Source organism: Lactuca virosa, chromosome 5 (assembly GCF_052849685.1).
Source record: "Lactuca virosa cultivar CGN04683 chromosome 5, Lactuca_virosa_CGN04683_v6, whole genome shotgun sequence".
NCBI lineage: Eukaryota > Viridiplantae > Streptophyta > Magnoliopsida > Asterales > Asteraceae > Lactuca > Lactuca virosa.
In genome coordinates this window covers 284168006-284191837 of record NC_136430.1, presented here as the reverse complement: position 1 = coordinate 284191837, position 23832 = coordinate 284168006, and the positions used below count along the sequence as shown (strand labels likewise).

General features: G+C 42.3%; 1 protein-coding gene and 1 long non-coding RNA gene across 22 annotated transcripts in view; both read left to right on the top strand.

Annotated features, from left to right (window-relative positions):
• The window catches only part of LOC145114409 (replication factor C subunit 4-like), a 56852-nt gene that overhangs the window by 8539 nt on the left and 24481 nt on the right, over nt 1–23832 (top strand). For 3 of the 21 annotated variants that reach the window (XR_013710995.1, XR_013710994.1, XR_013710992.1), the window contains 3 exons: nt 123–1177; nt 8063–10378; nt 10497–11052. The exons of 2 other annotated variants lie outside the window; for them this stretch is intronic. Coding sequence is in view for 8 of the 19 variants with exons in the window: in XM_079050402.1 (XP_078906528.1) it covers nt 9834–10068; nt 10497–10579 (318 nt within the window). In the remaining 11 variants the exon portion in view is untranslated. Of the gene's footprint in view, nt 1–122; nt 1178–8062; nt 10379–10496; nt 11053–23832 lie in introns of those variants that run through there. 16 more of the 21 variants (XR_013710985.1, XR_013710990.1, XR_013710986.1 and 13 more) reach the window with 8 other exon arrangements.
• On the top strand, nt 14562–19554 carry LOC145117336 (uncharacterized). Its single transcript, XR_013712606.1, has 2 exons — nt 14562–18940; nt 19059–19554. It is a non-coding gene; the product is annotated as an uncharacterized LOC145117336 (long non-coding RNA).

Genomic DNA, 23832 nt, shown 5'->3' with positions numbered 1-23832 from the left:
CGTACTACTGAAAGAATAGGACCCATACGCGTATCAAGGAAGTCACAACCCCTAGGGTTTAGTTGGGAGTGGGTCCCCCGTTATTATGCAGATTATCTGATATCTTTTTGGTATGTTTTCAGAATGGTGGTTACGAGACGCTTTGTGGCTGGATCAGGATCAGGAGATGGCGGCCAGGAGGGGCCGGCAGCACCCGAGGTTGTGGTGTAGATGGGGGCAGATGAGCTAGACGTTAGGATTCGAAAGATCCTGCACGACGAGGTTGCCGCTTTATTCCGGGCGCATCTACCGGAGATGTTTGGGTCTATTAAGACCGTTATGGTCGAGTATTTTGACGAGCGTTACACAGCCCTTGAAGAGACGGCTGCCGCTGCAGCTGCATCGGCTGTAACAGCGGCAGGGGGAGGAGCCAATCGAGTTTTTCAGTACAGGGACTTCGATAACACGAAGCCCCCTACTTTTGATGGGACTCAGGACCCCATCAAGGCCATGAGATGGATTTCTAACGTAGAGGAATGTTTCTTTACATGCTCGTGTCCTACTGACCAGAAGGTAAGATGTGCCCTGAACTTGCTGAGGTCTGGGGCCAAGGACTGGTGGAGACTGACGACTGGGTCGTACACTGATGATCAAAGAGGTGTTGTTACTTGGGAGCAGTTCAGGGATATGTTCCACACTCGTTACATTCCACGGGTTGAGCGAGAACGATTGGCTCAGGAGTTTTTAGGATTGAGACATGATAGGCAGTCGGTGACGGAGATCACCCGCATGTTCACAGAGAGGACGATGTTCTGCCCGGAGTTTGCTTCTGAGCAGGCTCAGATGACACGTTATCTGAGCATGCTCAAGACTGACATCCGTCAGTTTGTGTCTACTCACCGATGTGATACCCTACTAGAGTTGCAGGAGGCCGCTAGGCGGCGTGAGTTGGAGATTGAGCTGCAGTTGAGGGAGCAGCGGCAGGCCCCGACACAGTCACAGCCAGCGCCGAAGCGGTCTAAGACCGTTGATACTAGGACCGCGAGTCAGTAGAGCCGCACTTGTGGAAAGTGCGGCAAGGGTCATACTGGGGTTTGTCGAGCTAGTAACGGGTGCCACAGGTATGGCAAGTAGGCTCATGTGCATGCCTTCCAGCTCACCGCAGAGGAGGCCATGGCAGCATCAGATGTGGTTGCTGGTACGTTTCTATCTCTTATCTCACTAATTTTATATGTTTTGTGCATATCTGTTTGTACCGGTGATTAGGTACGTTCTTAGTGAACTCCTTGCCTGCATTGGTTTTGTTTGACTCGGGGGTGAGTCGGTCGTTTGTATCTCAGACATTTAGTAGGGAGTTTAGTGTGCCAGTGGGAGAGCTAGAGTGTCCGTTGCGAGTCTCTATCGCCAACGAACACGGGGTTTCTACTTCTATGGTCTACCGGGGGTGTGAGTTAGAGATCTTCGGGGTATCTTTTCCGATCGATTTGATCCCGATTCCCATGAGGGATGTGTGTGTGATTGTGATGATGGACTGGCTTAGTCGATTCGGTGCCATGATCGACTGTGAGGGTCAGCGGGTAGTGGTTCGAACCACAAGTGGGGGAGAGTGTATTGTCAATGGCGAGGGTACCAGAGTGGGATCAGAGTTTTGCTCAGCCGCCAGGGCTCGGCAGTATATTCAGCACGGGTGTGTGGGTTATTTAGCGTATGTGGTGGATGCGCGAGTCAGGGATTAGATTCCAGTTTCAGAGGTTCCAGTGGTCAGGGAGTTTGCTGACGTGTTCCCGATGGAGTTATCAGGGATACCTCCGGAGAGGCAGGTCGAGTTTCGAATCGACCTGGTGCCAGGTGCGGCCCCTATCGCCAAGGCGCCGTACCGATTGGCGCCACCCGTGATGCAGGAGTTGTCATCACAGCTGCAAGAATTGCTGGGCAAGCAGTTCATTCGTCCGAGCAGTTCCCCATGGGGAGCACCGATTCTCTTCGTCAGGAAGAAGGATGGTTCACACTGGATGTGCATTGATTACCGGGAGTTGAACAAGTTGACGGTGAAGAACCGTTATCCACTCCGATGATAGATGATCTTTTCAATCAGTTACATGGGGCATCTTGGTTCACCAAGATAGACATGAGGTCCAAGTACCATCAGGTCAGAGTTAGGGAGGAGGATGTGGAGAAGATCGCATTCCGGACTCGTTATGGACAATACGAGTTCGTGGTGATGCCGTTTGGGCTCACCAACGCCCCAACAATATTTATGGACCTGACGAATCGGGTCTGCAGGCCGATGCTCGATCGCTCGATTATCGTGTTCATAGACGATATCTTGGTGTATTTCAAGACCTGAGAGCAGCATGAGGAGCATCTTCGGGATTTATTGGGAGTTCTAGGGCGGGAACGACTTTATGCCAAGTTCTCGAAGTGTGAGTTTTGGTTATGAGAGGTTCAGTTCCTTGGACATCTCGTTAACCAGGAGGGGATTTTGGTCGATTCGGCCAAAATCGAGGTGATTATGCAGTGGGAGGTTCCGAGATCTCCCTCGGATATCAGGAGTTTTCTGGGGTTGGCTGAGTATTACCGGAGATTCATACGAGATTTCTCCAAAATTGCAGTACCCCTCACTCGTCTGACGAGGAAGGGGTGGATTTCCGGTGGGGCCCCGAGCAGCAGAGGGCATTTGAGACCCTCCGACAGCGACTATGCGAGGCTCCAGTCTTGACTCTCCAGGAGGGATTGAGGATTTTGTGGTATTCTGTGATGCATCCATCACAGGGCTGAGAGCGGTCCTCATGCAGAGAGGACGGGTGATAGCCTACGCGTCGCGGAAGCTGAAGCCGCATGGGATGAGATACCTTACTCATGATCTGAAGTTGGGAGCGGTGGTGTCCGCTCTCAAGATATGGAGACATTATCTCTTTGGTGTCCGTTGTACAATCTACACGGACCACAAGAGCTTGAGACACATCATGGATCAGTCGAACCTGAACATGAGACAGCGCAGGTGGCTAGATGTAGTCAAGGACTACGACTGTGAGATCCTTTACCACCCAGGTAAAGCGAATGTAATTGCGGACGCTCTGAGCCGCAAGTCTGTTGGGTCTTCCACACCAACGACATGTATGAGGATATCGGTGGATCCTCCACTCGTGAGTTTGATTAGAGATGCTCAGGCTGAGGGCATGCTACCAGAGAATTGGAAACTTGAGAGGATCAGGGGCGAGAACGCCCAATTTGTGCAGGATAGCTGAGGATTGTTGACACATTGCGGTCGGGTATGGGTTCCGATGACCGGTGGGGTCAGATAGACGGATAGGGAGGAGGCTCACAAGTCTCACTTCTCTATTCACCCAGGAGCCACTAAAATGTATCGGGACTTGAGTTTGAGCTACTGGTGGCCGTACATGATGCGAGAAATCGCTTGGTATGTCGAGAGGTGCTTGACCTGTAGGATGGCAAAGGCCGAGCATTAGAGGCCGCATGGCAAGCTGCAGCCTCTATAGATTCCCATGTGGAAATGGGAACAGATCACGATGGACTTCATTACCAAGTTGTCGAGGACGACAAAGGGATTTGATGCTATATGGGTCATCGTGAATCGATTGACCAAGAGTGCCATTTCCTGGCCATTTGGGAGAGTTCGTCGGCCGAGAAGTTGGCCGACATGTATGTTTGTGAAATCGTTGCTCGCCACGGAGTTCCGGTCTCTATTGTTTCCGACCGAGACGTTAGATTCACCTCCCGCTTCTGGCAGAAGTTCCGTGAGGAACTGGGCACGTGACTGCATTTTAGCACGGCTTATCATCCGCAGACCGACGGCCAGAGTGAGCGGACTATACAGACCCTCGAGGACATGTTGAGGGCTTGTGTCATCGACTTCGGTGGGAGCTGGGATTCCCACCTACCCCTTGCAGAGTTCCTGTCACACCCCAAAACCAGAATGGCGGAAACGTTCTGGGGTGGAGGACGTCATGTATAGCATCACAACCAATGTATAATAGCAACCATAGCAACGCAACCATTACATTGAATACTTAAATAAAAATGTTTAAATCAATTTGGAAATCGTCTGAAACTTGTTTGGATTACATCATAAATATAAACATAAACTCTTATTGTTTCAACTCCTCCAAGAGTCCAGCAGGTACCTGTCTACTGATTTCCTGAGAATACAAGCAGTTTGAAAAATATCAGCATAAAGCTGGTGAGTTCATAAGCAGTAGCTTGAAATGAAAACTTGTTAATGAGCTAGTAGAAATGTTTGTATAGTTTCAAGAAAATCCGATATTTTCTTTAGTGAAAATGTAGCGTTATCGATTCCGTACAAAACCATGAATGTTTGTTACTGAAAACTGTAGTGATATGCGAAAATACTACCTCATGTGACTAGCTAAAACTAATCATGAAGTATAAGTATTATTGTATGTGAAACCATTGCATAATCAGTTCTATTTGAAAACCCTGGCTTTAGCCAGTATGCATATTGTATTTTAGTTCTATTTAGCATAAATAAAACCATTGAAGAGTGCCAGGTTGTAAACTAAGGGTGATTTATACATAATGTGAGTCGTATAACCATGCTTGATATGACTAGAGACCTTTCCAACGTTCTTCAGGCGTCGAGTTAAATGACATTTGTCATCCTAGGCATGCCTGCCTAACTGTAGCTAGCAGTTCGGGTGTGGGATTGTCAATCCCGAATAGATCTATTCACAAATCTCACGCTCTCCCTCCAGGAGACTCTGGTTATACTATGATAGGATTTATCCCTGTACACCTAAGGGTACAGTATTGAAGTAGCGCCTCACTATATCGTACAATCTAGTTTACATGTAGTGTAGTAGCTTTCAACCGTAGTGTAAATCCGTATGTATACCGTATGTAGTGATAAGTACAGTTATGAATACCATGATAAAGTACTGATGTAAACTGTAAACTATTTTTGTTTTAGTGCATATGTTTAGTAGTGAAAGTTTCTGTACTTGTTATGTTTAGAAAATCCCAAACTATACCGATTATAGTTTGCATGTATAACGTAGTGAATAGCGAGTCCGGAAAACTATGCAATTTTAGTGAAAACGTCCCTTATGCTCAACACAGTACAAAAGGGTTAAAGTATGAGAATTGCATGAGTTTTGAAAACATTTATGTTTAGCTTGTATTCCCCCCTGAAAACATTAAAAACACGGAAAATGTAGGGGTATGAACTCACCTCGGGTAAGTGGTTTGATTGAAGGATCGATACGAAGAGCCGGGTGTTCAAGTGAAGCCTTGAACACGATTCGATCCTAATAGCATGTAATGACACTTAAACGAGTCAAATGAAGATGTTTCACCACTATAAGTGATGTAAAACCATTCTAAGGACTTGAAACTATTTGCACAAAGTGATAGGACCTTGTAGGATGGAGTGTAGGGGGTGTATGGCCACCTAGAGCGTGTGTGCGGCCATGAGTGTGCGGCCCAACGGGTGTGCGGCCGTACACTCATGAAATGAGGTGTCTTCGGAGTGTTCTCAAGGTCCATACTCACATTCACGAAGTGTTCAAGGTCTATACTCAATTGTAGTGCAAGATAAGGGTCCTAGAGGTGGGTTTATAGTCCTAGAATGAGTGTATGGTCGCACACTTGGGTGTGCTGCCGCACAGGGGTGTGTGCGGCCGTACACAGGTGTGTGCGGTCGTACACCCCTCAAAATGATGCCCAAATCGTCCATTCCAAGGTGCAACAAGGCTAGGAGCATGTCTACATCGATTATGGAAGCTAAACTCTCACTTTGGAGGGTGTTTTTGAGGGTGTGCGGCCACCCTAAGTGGGTGTGCGGCCGCACTCACTTCCAAACACGAAGGACATGTCGTTTTTGCACACTTAGAGCTTGGGTAGAGTGGTCTTTCCTGGATTGCAAGATAGAGAATGAAGTACTTACGTTCTTGAAGCTTTGGAAGGTTCAAAGTTGGAGAAACTTGAGAGGAAATGATGTTGTGTGCTGCCAAGGTGCTAAAGGAATGAAATAAAGGGGGGCTACCCTTTATATAGGGGTAAGGGTGCTGCCCAAAAGTGAGTGTGCTGCCAAGGGAGTGGGTGTGCGGCCGCACACCCATATGTACGGCCGTACACTCCTCCAAGAGGTGTGTATGGCTCGATTTTTTCACTATTCAACACTCTGACTCATTCCTAAACTCAACCTTGGTTATATACAAGCTTAGAACACTTAAATGAACCCTTAAATAGCATCAGAAATCAACAAAACAAGTTGAATATTGATTGAATTGACTAAGTGTACAAAATTGAAGTTTCCGGGTTGTCACATCATCCCCCCGTTAGAGGGAATTTCGTCTCGAAATTCAAGAATAAAGCACAATCATGAACTTGGAAAGAGATAGGGATACTTCTGCTTCATTGAATCCTCGCGCTCCCAAGTGAATTCTGGACCCCGCTTGGCATTCCAGCGGACCTTCACTATCGGGATGCGACTCTGTTTCGTACGCTTGACTTCCCGATCCATGATTTCGACAGGTTCTTCAACGAAGTGTAGACCCTCGTCCAATTCGATCTCGTCCAGAGGAATCACAAGTGTCTCGTCGGACAGACACTTCTTTAGGTTCGACACGTGGAAAGCAAGATGGATGTTGCTGAGTTCTCGCGGTAACTGTAATTTGTATGCTACGGGACCGATCCTAGCAAGGATCTCAAATGGTCCAATGTACCTTGGGTTAAGCTTTCCACGTTTTCCGAAACGTATCATGCCTTTCCATGGTGAGCCCTTCAGGAGGACGCGGTCACCAACCTGGAATTCCAAGGGTTTTCATCTCTTATCGGCGTAGCTCTTTTGTCTATCCCGAGAGGCTTTCCGTCGCTCTTGGATTTGTACGATCTTTTCTGTTGTTTCTCGGATGATTTCGGGTCCAGTGAGAGTGTACTGTCGGGGACTTGACCCCTGGCTAGCTGCGTGTCACCCACTTTAGCCCAACACAAAGGGGATCTGCACTTGCGGCCATAGAAGGCTTCAAACGGCGCAGCCTTGATGCTGGTATGATAACTGTTGTTATAGGAAAATTCGACCAAAGGAAGATGAGTGTCCCATGACATACCGAAGTCGATGACACATGCCCTCAACATATCTTCCAATGTCTGGATTGTCCTCTCACTCTGACCGTCTGTTTGAGGATGATAAGCTGTGCTCATATCCAACTTAGTTCCAAGCGCCTTCTGAAGTGATTGCCAGAACCTTGAGGTGAACCTGCTATCTCTGTCGGAGATAATGGATACAGGTACCCCGTGAAGGCGAACTATCTCTCGAAGGTAGATCTGCGTGAGTCTCTCCATTTTGAAGTTTTCTTTCATTGGTAGGAAGTGGGCGGACTTCGTCAACCGATCGACAATTATCCAGATGGCGTCGTGCCCACTCGGTGATCTAGGTAACTTAGTGATAAAATCCATTGTTATCCTTTCCCACTTCTACTCAGGTATTTTTGGCTGCTGAAGTAAACCTGAGGGCTTCTGATACTCCACCTTCACCTTGGCGCAAGTCAAGCACTTGCTCACGAAGGTTGCAATTTCTGCTTTCATGTTTGGCCACCAATAAAGCTACTTGATATCCAAATACATCTTATCGGAGCCTGGGTGAACGGAGTATTTCGTCTTGTGAGCCTCATTTATAACAACCTCTCTGTACCCGCCAAACTTCGGGGTCCAGATCCGGTTCATGAAATAGTACACTCCGTCTCCTTTGACCTCCAAGTTCTTGTCTATCCCCCTCAAGGCTTCATCTGACATGTTCTCGGGTCTTAAGGCTTCCAGCTGAGCCTCTCTGATCTGTGCGGACAGATGGGAATGGATGGTCATTGTTAGTGCCTTCACCTTACGCCCTGAATACTCCTTTCGGCTGAGGGCATCTGCTACCACATTGGCCTTGCCGGGATGGTAACGAATTTCGCATTCGTAGTCACTGAGTAGCTCTACCCATCGTCGCTGTGATATTTGCATATTTAGCCATATATTTAGTATAGATTTTTATCAATTATCAGCTAATTATTTGCATATTATTGACAAAAGGTACTTAATATTGTTCAAATTATATTTTCAGTCCAAAAAAGAAGCTCGGAAGCAAAAGGAAGCAGGAGACATGAACGAAAGCTCGGGAACGACTTGGAGGATGTTTAAGTAGGAATTTGTTTTCTTTTATCACTTGTGGCTGTTTTCTTTTCAGATTGAAGGAGTGGATGCATGCAAGTGCCTCAATTGTCAAGGTTAGAGTGAGGATCGGGTCTAGATGAGAATGTGCATGAGTTTAGGGTCGAGTATGTTCTCAAGGAAGGTCTTAGAGTGTTATTTGTTGAAGAAAAATGAAGAAAACACACTGAGTTATCATACCCAGCCATATCAGAAACGGAACCCAAAAGCAGAATATATATATTTCTCACTCAGCGATGGACTCGCCGAGTGCACATTATCTACTCGACGAGTCCGAGTTCAATTCCACGATTTTTCTACTTGATACGTTGCTACTCGTCGAGTTGCCGTATAGACTTGACGAGTTTATCACTTTTCGTTCTCAAGGCTTATATTCTGCTCATATTCACTACGGGTCTCGCTCATATGCCTTAGAGTTTGATTCCTGAAGATTTCCGAGTATCTTTCCTGCATTTTTGGAGCTTTCCCACACAAGATATGACCCCAAGGCATGGATGAGCTGTTCCCATGTCTAAAGTCAGTTGAAGATGGAGCTAAATTGAAGAATATCAACCTCGCGACTACTATCCCAGGGGAGTTTGTTCCAATTCCTTCTTTATTTTATTGTTCTTTATCATGCATAATATGCAATGGGGACATTGCATAAATTAAGTGTGGGGTAGGGGGTTGGTTATATTAGTTAAATTAGTAAGATTAGAATCCTAATTCTAGGTATAATTTTAAAATTGCTAGGGGTTAATTTAGAAAATTTTGGTAAAAACAATTAGGATTCCATGCTAGTGTTATGTTTGATGATTCTATGAAGACCCAAATGTTTAGTTAATCCAATATACGTTATAGTGCATTTGTGGCCTCCCTTATTATAGTGAAATCATGGGACAAAAGCACAACCTCGCTTAGTTTGAGGGATTCAATATGTTTAGCATCGTGTACCAGCAATGTATCTCAGGAAAATTTTTATCTTTAATCAATAAAGGTTGAAGTTGAGCGCCCTTGCTTAAGCATGTAGGAATTGAGTGAAGAAAAAGTGAGATACATGTAAAAAAAAAGAGAGAATTACAAGAAAAGTAGTAATAATTTTGGAGCAGTTAAAGTGAAGATCAAAAGATCAAAGTTCTAAAGAAATTCAAAAAGTTGAAGATACCAAAAATAAAAAAGGTGGCAAATTTGAAGAATTCAAAGAAATCAAAGTTCAAATTATCAAGAAAGTGAAGAATTCTAAAAAGCTCCACAGTGGTATCGAAGAATTGTAATTTTTAGATTATGTATGCTTGGGTTGCTCAACCAAAAACACCTTGAGACTAGGAGGTTTTATGCGGATGGATTCGGAGGGATGCATAAAATGAGCATTGTTCAAAAGAAGTGGGCGAGTGTTTATGAGGATTGTGAGTATTTAGGATGAGGGGGGTCGTTTAGGAAAAATTTAGACAAAATGCATGCGTTGCGGTCTTGGCATAATGGCTGGGTTTGATTGGGAGTGTCTTATGTGGTATTAGTGTGCTAAGATTCAGTTTTGCTTGAGGGCAAAGCAAAAGTCAAGTGTGGGTTATTTTGATATTTGCATATTTAGCCATATATTTAGTATAGATTTTTATCAATTATTAGCTAATTATTTACATATTATGGACAAAAGGTACTTAATATTGTTCAAATTATATTTTCAGTCCAAAAAAGAAGCTCAGAAGCAAAAGGAAGCAAGAGACATGAACGAAAGCTCGGGAACGAAAGAAAGAAGAAAAAGGCTTAATTCTGAAGCTACTCGGCGAGTAGGGTCGTCTACTCGACGAGTAGACACGAAGGTTCGCGAAGAAATACGAGAAGTCCTTGCCGCATACGGATTCAAAGAAATCAAAGTTCAAATTATCAAGAAAGTGAAGAATTCCAAAAAGCTCCACAGTGGTATCGAAGAATTGTAATTTTTAGATTATGTATGCTTGGGTTGGTCAACCAAAAACACCTTGAGACTAGGAGGTTTTCTACGGATGGATTCGGAGGGATGCATAAAATGAGCATTGTTCAAAAGAAGTGGGCGAGTGTTTATGAGGATTGTGAGTATTTAGGATGATGGGGGTCGTTTAGGAAAAATTTAGACACAAATGCATGCGTTGCGGTCTAGGCATAATGGTTGGGTTTGATTGGGATTGTCTTATGTGGTATTAGTGTGCTAAGATTCAGTTTTGCTTGAGGGCAAGCAAAAGTCAAGTGTGGGGTATTTTGATATTTGCATATTTAGCCATATATTTAGTATAGATTTTTATCAATTATCAGCTAATTATTTGTATATTATGGACAAAAGGTACTTAATATTGTTCAAATTATATTTTCAGTCCAAAAAAGAAGCTCGGAAGCAAAAGGAAGCATGAGACATGAACGAAAGCTCGGGAACGAAAGAAAGAAGAAAAAGGCTTAATTCTGAAGCTACTCGGCGAGTAGGGTCGTCTACTCGACGAGTAGACACGAAGGTTCGCGAAGAAATACGAGAAGTCCTTGCCGCATACGGATTCAACAAAGGGACTCGTCGAGTCAGTTATCTACTCGACGAATAGCCCCTGTTTTGAGAAAACTATAAATAGACTTCACAAACCCGAATTGAGGACTCTCTGGATTTTTGGTGGAAACACTTGGCGATCAAGGAAGCCCTTGGAGCTCTGGAAAACGTTGAAGAACCCTAATCCTTCATTATTAAGAGATTAAGGCACTTTAGATTTAATTTTCCACTTTACCTTTGAGTAGAATTATGTTAGGTTTATTTGAGTTCGTTTTTAAGCTTTCATACACTGAAATCATGAACTAATTTCGTTAGTTTCTGTTTGGGGAAGACAATTTTGCTCCTATGGTTTAATTTACTCTTTTGATTAATTGTTAGTTGGTGATATTGTTAAATTAAGCTTGTTAAAGACCCTTATGCATTAACCATAACTATCTTCTGTTAATTGCTAAGTGATTAAGTTGCATGAACATCTCTTAATTGCTTATCTCATATAATTTATGTGAACACAATACTATATGCCTAGGAATAATGAACATGAAACTAGGATTAATTAGAGAATGGGTAAATTAATGTGTGAGCTTGTGTGATACACCATCAACAAGAGGTTAATTGAATCACCAAATTTAATTAGCTAGCTACAAGTCTTATTTAACCCGAATAATTAACCTAGGAAATCTATTAGTTTAATCAACTGGCCATTGCTTGAATTGGTATGTTTTATAAGGATTAGTAATAGCGAATGCGAATCTAATCACCCGAGTCGGTAACCAATAACAATTAATCTATTATATTATCATAAAAATTAACCATAGGAGTAAATGATTCAAACCTAAACAGAAGTCTCCTTAATTATTAAATTTAGTTGATTTTTATTTGCTTAGCTCTTAGTTGCTTAGTTTAAGTTTTACTTAAATTAGTAAGATTAGAATCCTAATTCTAGGTATAATTAGTTGCTTAGGATTCTAATCTTACTAATTCTAGCATGCTTACAAGATTCGTAGCCGCATCCAAGAAACGACACAATGATACCGATGCTACACTTAAAGATCAACAAAATATGATGAGAGAACACCAACTTATGATGAAAGATCAACAAGGTTTGATTAGGAATCAGCAAGCAGCTATACTCAACATAGAAAAGCAGCTGGGGCAACTTGCACAACAAGTGAATGAGAGAAGACCGGGTGGACTTCCGAGCAATACCGAAAGTAACTCGAAAGGCGCACATATAAACATTGTCGCAACTAGGAGTGGGAAGATTATAACCCCTCTGACTCCTATTCAGCATGAAGATCCTACACTGATACAAGAGGATAAGGAAGAACATGCAGAAACACAGATTCCCGACTCGACTCGCCGAGTCGACGGTATGGACTCGACGAGTCCACCAGCTGAACAGAAAATCCAGCCTCCGGTCAAGCCATATCAGCCTCCACTTCCCTTTTCGGCTCGAGCCAGACAAGAAAAAAATGAAGTAGACTACCAGAAGTTTCTGGAACACATAAAGGCTCTTCAGATCAATATGCCATTCATAGAAGCGGTTGCACAAATGCCAAAATATACAAAATTCCTCAAAGAGCTGCTAACCAATAGGAAAAAGATGGAAGAAGTAAAGAAGGTGGTCCTGAATGAAAAGTGTTCAGCTGCTATGCTGAACAAACTTCCTAAGAAGAAAGGTGATCCAGGAAGTTTAACATTGCCCTGCCAATTTGGAAACTTAGCTACCATTTACGCATTGGCTGATTCAGGGGCAAGTGTAAATCTCATGCCTTACTCGTTTTTCAAAAAGTTAGACCTTCCAGAGCCAAGGCCCATTCGTATGGCAATTCATCTAGCAAACAAGACGGTTACATTCCCTAGGGGAATATGTGAAGATCTCTTGGTGAAAGTGGACAAGTTCGTATTCCCCGCGGACTTTATAGTTTTAGACATGGAAGCGGATCCCCAAGTCCCGATCATACTCGGAAGACCTTTTCTTAATACGGCAAGTGCTATCGTCGACATGCGAGATTCTAAACTTACCCTTCGGGTAGGAGATGAATCAGTCACATTTGGAGTTGATCAAGCCATGAAGCATGCAAGGAGTAGTGACGACACGACATTTTCAATTGACATGTTGGAAGAATTATTGGAAGATTGGAATGAAGATGAGCCAAACAAGTCCACCGTCACATTTGAAGAAGAGTTTGATGCTGAAAGGGACCTGCTGGAATTAGAAAGACTGCTCGAGGAAGCTGATTATAACGATCTAATCAGAAGTGCAGAAAGCTCAACTCGCCGAGTAGCCTCGAACGACTCGACGAGTCCATTCAAAGAACCCCGAACAGTCGCGAATATTACACCGGACTCGACGAGTCCCCTTACTGGACTCGACGTGTTCAACATTCAGAACACAAAAACTGAGCTCAAGGCACTACCAGATCACTTGGAGTATGCATTTCTTGAAGATGGCTAACATGAGAAGGAGAGCCTTGTGTTGGGTCACAAGATCTCTAAGAAGGGGATAGAGGTGGATAGAGCAAAGGTTGATACGATAGCCAATTTACCACCTCCAACAAATGTCAAGGGGGTAAGAAGCTTTCTAGGCCATGCAGGATTTTATCGCCGATTTATTAAAGATTTTTCAAGGATTGCTAGGCCCTTGACTCAATTACTCTTGAAGGACGCCCCATTTGATTTTTCCAAGGAGTGTCATGAGGCATTTCATTTGCTAAAGGAAAAATTAACCACTACTCCTATCATGATAGCACCAAATTGGAATTTTCCTTTCGAGCTAATGTGTGATGCTAGTGATTATGCTGTGGGTGTTGTTTTAGGGCAAAGGGTTGATAAACATTTTCAACCAATCTACTACGCAAGCAAGACATTGAATCCTACCCAAGAAAACTACACTACTACCGAGAAGGAGCTGTTAGCAGTGGTATACGCTTTTGACAAGTTCCAGCCATACTTAGTTTTATCCAAGACAATCGTTTTTACCGATCACTCTGCGTTGAAGTATCTATTTGCCAAACAAGATGCGAAGCCTAGATTGATACGTTGGGTTATACTTCTACAAGAGTTTGACATCGAAATACGCGATAAAAAGGGGATGGAAAACGTAGCTGCCGATCACTTATCAAGACTAGAGAACCCACTTTTGGAGAAATTAGAAGAAGATAAAATTGGGGATGATTTTCCCGATGAGTATATCTTGGTAGTAGCCGGAGAAGTGCCATGGTTTGCGGATATAGCAAATTATTTAGCAACCAAATACATACCAAAAGATTTGACTCGCCAACAAAAGAAGAAATTCTTTTCGGAAATTAAATACTACTTTTGGGACGAGCCATACCTTTTCCGAAGCTGCGCGAACGGAATGATAAGAAGATGTGTATTCGGGAAGGAAAGTCAAGAAATTTTGGCACACTGCCATAGTGGACCCGCCGGAGGACATCATGGAGCACATTACACTGCGAAGAAGATTTTTGATATTGGATTCTATTGGCCTACAATTTTTAAGGATGCTGCTCAATATGTCAAGAAATGTGACTCATGCCAAAGAGCGGGGAATATATCATCCCGAAATGAAAGCGTCCAAGTGTGTGAAATATTTGATGTGTGGGGGATTGACTTCATGGGACCCTTTCCCATGTCTAAAGGAAATAAATATATCTTGGTGGCGGTTGATTACGTGTCTAAGTGGGCGGAGGCACAAGCATTACCCACTAATGATGCTCGGGTGGTGGTACGATTTTTAAAGAAATTATTCTCAAGATTTGGAGTTCCTAAAGCTCTCATTAGTGACCGGAGCACTCATTTTGCAAATGATCAATTGGCCAAAGTATTAAAAAGATATGGGGTGCAACATAGGTTCTCAACATCATATCATCCACAAACAAGTGGCCAAACCGAAGTAACAAATAGGGCGTTAAAAAGAATTTTAGAGAGATCGGTTGGAGGTAATCGGAAGGAATGGTCGGAAAAATTAGATGATGCACTTTGGGCTTTCCGAACGGCTTTTAAGACACCTATTGGTACTACACCATATAGGCTAGTCTATGGAAAAAATTGTCACTTACCGGTTGAAATAGAGCACAAGGCTTATTGGGCATTAAAGGTGTGCAACTTTGATTTGGCTGAACTTAGAACTAACCGGTTAATGCAAATGAATGCCTTGGAAGAGCTTAGGAATGAAGCTTACACTAGTTTCTTAATTTACAAAGAAAAGACCAAGAGTTGGCATGATAGAAGATTGAAAGGTAATAAAGACTTTAAAGAGGGACAAAAGGTGTTACTCTTCAATTCAAGGCTCAAACTATTTCTGGGCAAGCTTAAGACACGATGGGATGATCCATTTATAGTAAAGAAAATCTTTCCACATGGAGCTATTGAGCTAATATCAAGAGATGAAACTCCTTTCAAGGTCAATGGTCATAGGGTGAAAAGATATGAAGAAGGAATTCCGAGGAATGAAGAACTTGAAGAAGGGCTGCTGATGGAAGGGATTACAGAAACGTAAGCGGGAAGGAGTCCAGCTAATGACTCCTTAAAAAGAAGCGCTTCCAGGAGGCAACCCGCGTTTAGAGTTTGCTTTCTTTTTCTTCTCTTTTTCGTTTTTTTTTATTTTCATTTTGCTTAGGATTTGTTTTTATCAGTCTTCTTCTGTGTTTAAAATGATTGCTTGAGGGCAAGCAATGCTCAAGTGTGGGGTGGCATACATTTTATTTTGCAAACTAAAATTTTTCACAGAATGAAAAACTCGACGAGTCTTTAAGTTTACTCGGCGAGTCCATTTCAGAAAACCCGAAAAATCACTGAATCAGGCATCTACTCGCCGAGTAGGTCCGCCTACTCGACGAGTCCATATATTACCCGAAAAAAAAAACTTTATTTTACATTCTGTAAAAGAGGGGTTTATACCCTAAATTGCAAACACTTTCAGCCATTCATACGAGCCGCCACCCTCATACTCGACGTGCACTCTCTCAAGCCTTCATCTTGAATCTTCTCTTCTTTTGCGAATTCAACCAACAAGGTAACAACTTTAGCTCTTAATCCTTTACAAGTTTCGATCTTTGGTGAAATATCACCCTTAATTTCTGGAAAATCTCGATTTTGGGAAGACATGGATTTTAGGGTTTTGATTTTTGACAAATTAGGACGTTTTAGACGTAATTTTTTACAATCATATGCTCCTAGAACATTCCGAAGCAAACCCCTGTAATAATTTATGGATTTGGCTTGTTAATTTCATCAGAACAGATTTGGACTCTCGCAGTTCGTCCTACTCGCCGAGCAGTTCGTGGACTCGGCGAGTCCATGCTGCTGATGCCTAGTATTCTGCCATTTTTAATATTTTCGGTATTTTGCTTGTGGTTTCCTTGTTTCTCTGCTGTGCAGGAACCATGTCTAGGAGAGGTCAAAGCTCACGAGGAGGCGGTTATGGGGACATCCCATGGTTGACTTTTCCAAGCATCACCAACAACTCTTCACTCACACAAACAAAAAGCAATCTGGAGGCTTTGAAGCGGAAGGAAATATATGTTCCTAATGAGTTGGACTGGTCCTGGATAGGGCAAACTGGGTTGGAAGAAGCGCTGAACCATTATTTGGTCAAGTCTTGTGAAGTTAATGGGGTACAAATAATCTGTGACGGGTGGAGTCGGTTGTTCAAGCTTCAAGAACCCGTGTATCAAGAGCTTTGCTGGGAGTTCTTTGCCACCATCTCTTTCCGGGGTGGTGATGAATACTATAATCCGAATATTATTTCATTCTGCCTTGGAGGAGAGTTTCGCCAGTGCAGCATTGCAGAGCTGGCATGGAGGCTTGGTATTTATGATCAAAATGAGATCATGTCCGAGGCTTTCGAGTCATTTTTGGAGCAGTGCCACAAAGACCTGCCCGAGGGTGTGGTTGCCTCTACTTGGTGGACCACCATTGCCAACCGGGTTTACATTCCTTCATCCGCCCAAGAGGGGAGCATCCGTTCCCCGATTCATCGCTTAATACATCGTCTGATCGCGAGCTCTATAAACATGCGAAAGGATGACGATAAAGTCCCCACTCTCGACATCTTCTATATGTGGAGTATTATCACTCCTAATGTATTTTGCAATTTGCCATATTGAATGGAAAAATACTTGGCAGAGGGGGCAGTGAAAGAGCGGGTGACTTCAAAAATCAATGGTGGCATGTTTGTTACAAGGATTGCGAGAACTTATGGTATTTTGGACCGACAAGAGGCACGGGCATTGACTATGATTCCTAGTCCTCCCTTCAGCACAACATTATTCAGGAGGGCTAGGATCATTGAGGATTATGGAGGGGGGCATGTTAGTATTCCAAATGATGATGAACCGTTAGTGCCGGAAGAACCAGTAAGGAGGGTAAGACAAAGGAGAGAGCGGGTGCCACAAGACCCACCGGTTATTCCGGTGGATGAGGAGCTACCTATGGATTGGTATAATGTTGAGCTGCGAAGGTACCAAGACGACCTCGGGCGGGGCGTGAACTATGTCAATGAGTCATTTGCTTATTTATTTGAGCAAATGCATTTTGCGCCAAGGCCCGGATTCCCGTATGTGTCCAGTTGGGATGAAAGGGTGCAAGCGAGAAGAAACCAAGCGGGCGGAAGTGGAGCCGGAGGAGATGAAGACGAGGAGGAGGATTGATGCTTTATTGTGTTTTTGATGTTTAAGACTATTTACTTTCCTTTGTTTTGGGTGTTGAACTTGTAGGATGTTTAAGTAGGAATTTGTTTTCTTTTATCACTTGTGGTTGTTTTCTTTTCAGATTGAAGGATTGGATGCATGCAAGAGTCTCAATTGTCAAGGTTAGAGTGAGGATCGGGTCTAGATGAGAATGTGCATGAGTTTAGGGTCGAGTCCGTTCTCAAGGAAGGTCTTAGAGTGTTATTTGTTGAAGAAAAATGAAGAAAACACACTGAGTTATCATACCCAGCCTTATCAGAAACGGAACCCAAAAGCAGAATATTTATATTTCTCACTCAGCGATGGACTCGACGAGTCCGAGTTCAATTCCACGATTTTTCTGCTTGATATGTTGCTACTCGTCGAGTTGCCGTATAGACTCGACGAGTTTATCACTTTTCGTTCTCAAGGCTTATATTCTGCTCATATTCACTACAGGTCTCGCTCATATGCCTTAGAGTTTGATTCCTGAAGATTTCCGAGTATCTTTCCTGCATTTTTGGAGCTTTCCCACACAAGATATGACCCCAAGGCATGGATGAGCTGTTCCCATGTCTAAAGTCAGTTGAAGATGGAGCTAAATTGAAGAATATCAACCTCGCGACTACTATCCCAGGGGAGTTTGTTCCAATTCCTTCTTTATTTTATTGTTCTTTATCATGCATAATATGCAATGGGGACATTGCATAAATTAAGTGTGGGGTAGGGGGTTGGTTATATTAGTTAAATTAGTAAGATTAGAATCCTAATTCTAGGTATAATTTTAAAATTGCTAGGGGTTAATTTAGAAAATTTTGGTAAAAACAATTAGGATTCCATGCTAGTGTTATGTTTGATGATTCTATGAAGACCCAAATGTTTAGTTGATCCAATATACGCTATAGTGCATTTGTGGCCTCCCTTATTCTAGTGAAATCATGGGACAAAAACACAACCTCGCTTAGTTTGAGGGATTCAATATGTTTAGCATCGTGTACCAGAAATGTATCCAGGAAATTTTTTATCTTTAATCAATAAAGGTTGAAGTTGAGCGCCCTTGCTTAAGCATGTAGGAATTGAGTAAAAAAATTGAGATACATGTAAAAAAAAGAGAGAGAATTACAAGAAAAGTTGTAAGAATTTTGGAGCAGTTAAAGTGAAGATCAAAAGATCAAAGTTCTAAAGAAATTCAAAAAGTTGAAGATACCAAAAATCAAAAAGGTGGCAAATTTGAAGAATTCAAAGAAATCAAAGTTCAAATTATCAAGAAAGTGAAGAATATCAAAAAGCTCCATAGTGGTATCGAAGAATTGTAATTTTTAGATTATGTATGCTTGGGTTGGTCAACCAAAAACACCTTGAGACTAGGAGGTTTTCTACGGATGGATTCGGAGGGATGCATAAAATGAGCATTGTTCAAAAGAAGTGGGCGAGTGTTTATGAGGATTGTGAGTATTTAGGATGATGGGGGTCGTTTAGGAAAAATTTAGACACAAATGCATGCGTTGCGGTCTAGGCATAATGGTTGGGTTTGATTGGGATTGTCTTATGTGGTATTAGTGTGCTAAGATTCAGTTTTGCTTGAGGGCAAGCAAAAGTCAAGTGTGGGGTATTTTGATATTTGCATATTTAGCCATATATTTAGTATAGATTTTTATCAATTATCAGCTAATTATTTGTATATTATGGACAAAAGGTACTTAATATTGTTCAAATTATATTTTCAGTCCAAAAAAGAAGCTCGGAAGCAAAAGGAAGCATGAGACATGAACGAAAGCTCGGGAACGAAAGAAAGAAGAAAAAGGCTTAATTCTGAAGCTACTCGGCGAGTAGGGTCGTCTACTCGACGAGTAGACACGAAGGTTCGCGAAGAAATACGAGAAGTCCTTGCCGCATACGGATTCAACAAAGGGACTCGTCGAGTCAGTTATCTACTCGACGAATAGCCCCTGTTTTGAGAAAACTATAAATAGACTTCACAAACCCGAATTGAGGACTCTCTGGATTTTTGGTGGAAACACTTGGCGATCAAGGAAGCCCTTGGAGCTCTGGAAAACGTTGAAGAACCCTAATCCTTCATTATTAAGAGATTAAGGCACTTTAGGTTTAATTTTCCACTTTACCTTTGAGTAGAATTATGTTAGGTTTATTTGAGTTCGTTTTTAAGCTTTCATACACTGAAATCATGAACTAATTTCGTTAGTTTCTGTTTGGGGAAGACAATTTTGCTCCTATGGTTTAATTTACTCTTTTGATTAATTGTTAGTTGGTGATATTGTTAAATTAAGCTTGTTAAAGACCCTTATGCATTAACCATAACTATCTTCTGTTAATTGCTAAGTGATTAAGTTGCATGAACATCTCTTAATTGCTTATCTCATATAATTTATGTGAACACAATACTATATGCCTAGGAATAATGAACATGAAACTAGGATTAATTAGAGAATGGGTAAATTAATGTGTGAGCTTGTGTGATACACCATCAACAAGAGGTTAATTGAATCACCAAATTTAATTAGCTAGCTACAAGTCTTATTTAACCCGAATAATTAACCTAGGAAATCTATTAGTTTAATCAACTGGCCATTGCTTGAATTGGTATGTTTTATAAGGATTAGTAATAGCGAATGCGAATCTAATCACCCGAGTCGGTAACCAATAACAATTAATCTATTATATTATCATAAAAATTAACCATAGGAGTAAATAAGTTGAACCTAAACAAAAACCCTTTTTGATCATTGAATTTAGTTTGTTTTTACGTGTTTTCAGCTTTTAGTTGAGTAGTTAAGTTTCAGTTAAGTTTCTAGTCTTGCAAAACTAGAGAAACCCCTATTTTCTATTACTTGTTTTAGTTAATTCTAGTTTTTAGTTTTAATTTTCCGTTCCCTGAGTTCGATACCCTACTTATTTAGCTACACCACAATTGATAGGTCCACTGCCTTTGTGTGTCAATTTTATAATTAAAAGTAGGATTAAAACTAGTTGAGTTTACACACATCACGCTGCCTCATGTTTAACTCTTTCTGATCAAAGATATGCTGCAAGCTCTTATGGTCGGTGAAGATAGTGCACTTGATTCCATAAAGATAGTGTCTCCAGATTTTCAATGCAAAGACCACTGCTCCCAACTCTAGATCGTGAGTTGTGTAATTGAACTCGTGTGTTTTCAACTGTCTCGAGGCATAGGCGATGACCTTTCCTCGTTGCATGAGCACACAGCCTAGGCCCTGATTGGATGCATCACAATAGACCACGAAGTCTTCCGTCCCTTCGGGCAGGGACAAGATAGGTGCGCTGCACAGGGCCTGCTTCAATGTTTGGAATGCAGTGTCTTGCTTGACTCCCCAACCAGAGGTTACACCTTTCTGTGTCAGGGTAGTTAAGGGCTTAGCGATTCTGGATAAGTTCTGGATGAACCTGCGATAATAGCCCGCGAGGCCCAAGAATTGCCGGATTTCGGTGGGTTTCTTAGGTGCAGACCAATTCTCTATCGCTTTGATCTTGGAAGGGTCTACGTGTATACCTTCCTTGCTAACCACGTGCCCAATGAAATTTACCTTCCTGATCCAGAACTCACACTTTGAAAATTTTGCATATAGCTTTTCCGCCCTTAATGTTTCCAGCACCTGCCTCAAGTGCTGTTTATGATCGTTCTCACTCCGAGAATAGACAAGTATATCGTCGATGAACACGATTACGAACTTGTCCAGGAAAGGGCGGCACACCCGATTCATCAGATCCATGAATACTGTCGGTGCGTTGGTCAGACCAAAGGGCATCACTACAAATTCGTAGTGTCCATAGCGAGTTCGGAATGCTGTCTTGGGCACATCATTCTCGTGAACTCGCAACTGATGGTACCCTGACCTTAGATCTATCTTTGAGAAATAACTGGCTCCCTGAAGTTGGTCAAAGAGATCATCGATTCTGGGTAAGGGGTATCGGTTCTTGATGGTCAGCTTATTCAGCTCTCGGTAATCAATGCACATCTGAAAGGATCCCTCCTTCTTTTTCACAAACAAGATCGGAGCTCCCCAGGGTGAGGAACTCGGCCTTATGAACCCTTTGCTGATAAGCTCATTGAGCTGGCTGGATAACTCTTGCATTTCTGCCAGCGCTAAACGATAAGGAGATTTAGCTACAGGAGTAGCTCCAGGGATTAAGTCGATACGAAACTCGACTTGACGCTCAGGAGGAATTCTTGGGAGGTCTTCAGGGAAGACATCAGGAAAGTTGCAGACTTCGGGGATACTCTCGAGGTCTTTACCCTTTCGAGTCTCATCAACAACATGAGCTAGGAACGCATGACATTCCTTCCGCAGGTACTTCTGAGCTTTGATGCACGAGATGATACGAAGGTTCGAGCTAAGCTTATCTCCGTAAATCATGAGGGTTTCACCAGAGGGAAGATTGAGACGGATAGCTTTCTCGAAACAAAGAATATCGGCACGATTGGAGCTCAGCCAGTCCATGCCGATGATGACATCAAAGCTCTTGATGGATACCAGCATAAGATCGATGGGAAAGGAGTGATTGTCTAGGGTAAGAGTACAGCCTATGAATATGTCGTTAGCGCTCTCTTTCTTTCCGTTAGCCATTTCGACGGTGAACGTTTCGGTTAAAGTTTGGGATTTACATTTGATTAGATGCTTGAATGCATGACTAACAAAACTTCTCTCCGCACCAGAATCGAAAAGAATGCATGCATAAGAGTTGTCAAGGAGGAACGTACCCGTAACAATGGTAGGATCAGCGATCGCTTCATCCTGGCCCATCGCCAAAACTCTTCCTGTATTGACACCAGTTGTTGCCTTGGGGCAGTTTCTCCTGAAATGCCCAACCTCTCCACATCCATAACAAGCTTAACCCGCACCTGCTCCCGCAACCTGGTTGGTTGGTTGGGCTGGCACCTTGCAGTATCGAGCTGTGTGACCCTTCTTCCCACAGCTGTTGCAACTCAACTCATGGCAGGGTCCGTGATGATGGAAGTTACACTTGTTGCACAAAGGTAGTTTTGATGGGTTTTGAGCATTCTAACACTTCCTAAGTGTACATGCAACCCTAATAACCTTGGATCTATGTTTGTCTAATAATCATGCAAAGTTGAATTCCAAGGTTATATTCCTATCTAACATACATGGGGAACATTTTTTAACTTGAATGAAAGATAGAATAACTTACCTTGTTGTTGATTATGATCCTTGAAACCTTATGAGCCTAGCACCCCAAGTGTGATGCCTCAAATGCTTCACACAACACCAAATGCAAAGGAGTAAACTTTGAGAGAATCTTACACTTGCAAAATCGGCTCTAGCCCTCTTGTTCTTAGTGTATCCGATTTTGGTGGAGAATGGGTTTCTTATATAGTGTTGACACATCTAGGGTTACACCATGTAAACCCTAATGTGTCATGACTCTTCATTTCCATGACCCATGGGTTTGTAACTCCCATGGAGCATCCATGGAGCATCCTATGGGTGGAACCCAACTTGATAATCCATGGAGCCTCTTAGCCCACTATATAAGATATGGAAGATTTACATAATCTACCCATATATTTAATTAGTTATCTTTTGATCACTTAATTAACTCTAAATTAATTCTTGATCAAACTAATTAAATAATATTATTAATATATTAGAACTTATAATATATTAATAAACCATAAGTGTTATTTCTCTCATTTTAGTTTATCCAATTGCATGGTGCCATGCAACCCAAATGGACCATGCCGGGTCGGGTCAAGTACATACCAGAAATAGTTATGGACTTATACACCTTATCCAACAGTCTCCCACTTGGATAAGTCTAATAACTATAACAGCAATACTTCAGGAACCGATCGGCAATCGTAGCTCTTTCAAGGTCTCTCGGAACTGAGAAGATGATGATACGCCATTTAAGATAAGTGATCATATAATCCTTTGTTCTAGATATCAGTCGGACAAATACATGGAACAGTGTCTTACTTTGTGTCCAGCAGTTTGTTTCCCGATTTCCGATTTGTTTGACAAAGAACTTAATTGAACACATCAACTTAGTTCTGACCGGGCCCGGTACATAGGTCAAAACAAAATCATCGAGGGGCCCAGATATCCGCTTCTAATCCAAGAAGGAACAGATAAACTTCGACTCATATGTTTGTTCTACCACTCATTGAATTATACACAAAAGCACGTTTTATAACATCGAGTTACCAATGCGTTAACGTACAATCAATGCATAACCAACTCATAAGTAACAAATCATATCTCTAGGTTTGAAGACTTATATGATATTACCGTCTCACGATCACTCGCGATAAATTCCATGAAGTGATTCCAGTGAGCGTGGGTTGAGTCCAATGCTCAGAACTTATGAGCACTCATGAGTGTTGTAGCCATGTCCAACAACTTAGACCTCTGCAACCAATCATGACAGTCTTGATTCATACCTACTTCCGACATATGACCGACTGTGGAGGTTCGAATAATATGATATACCAAACATAATTAT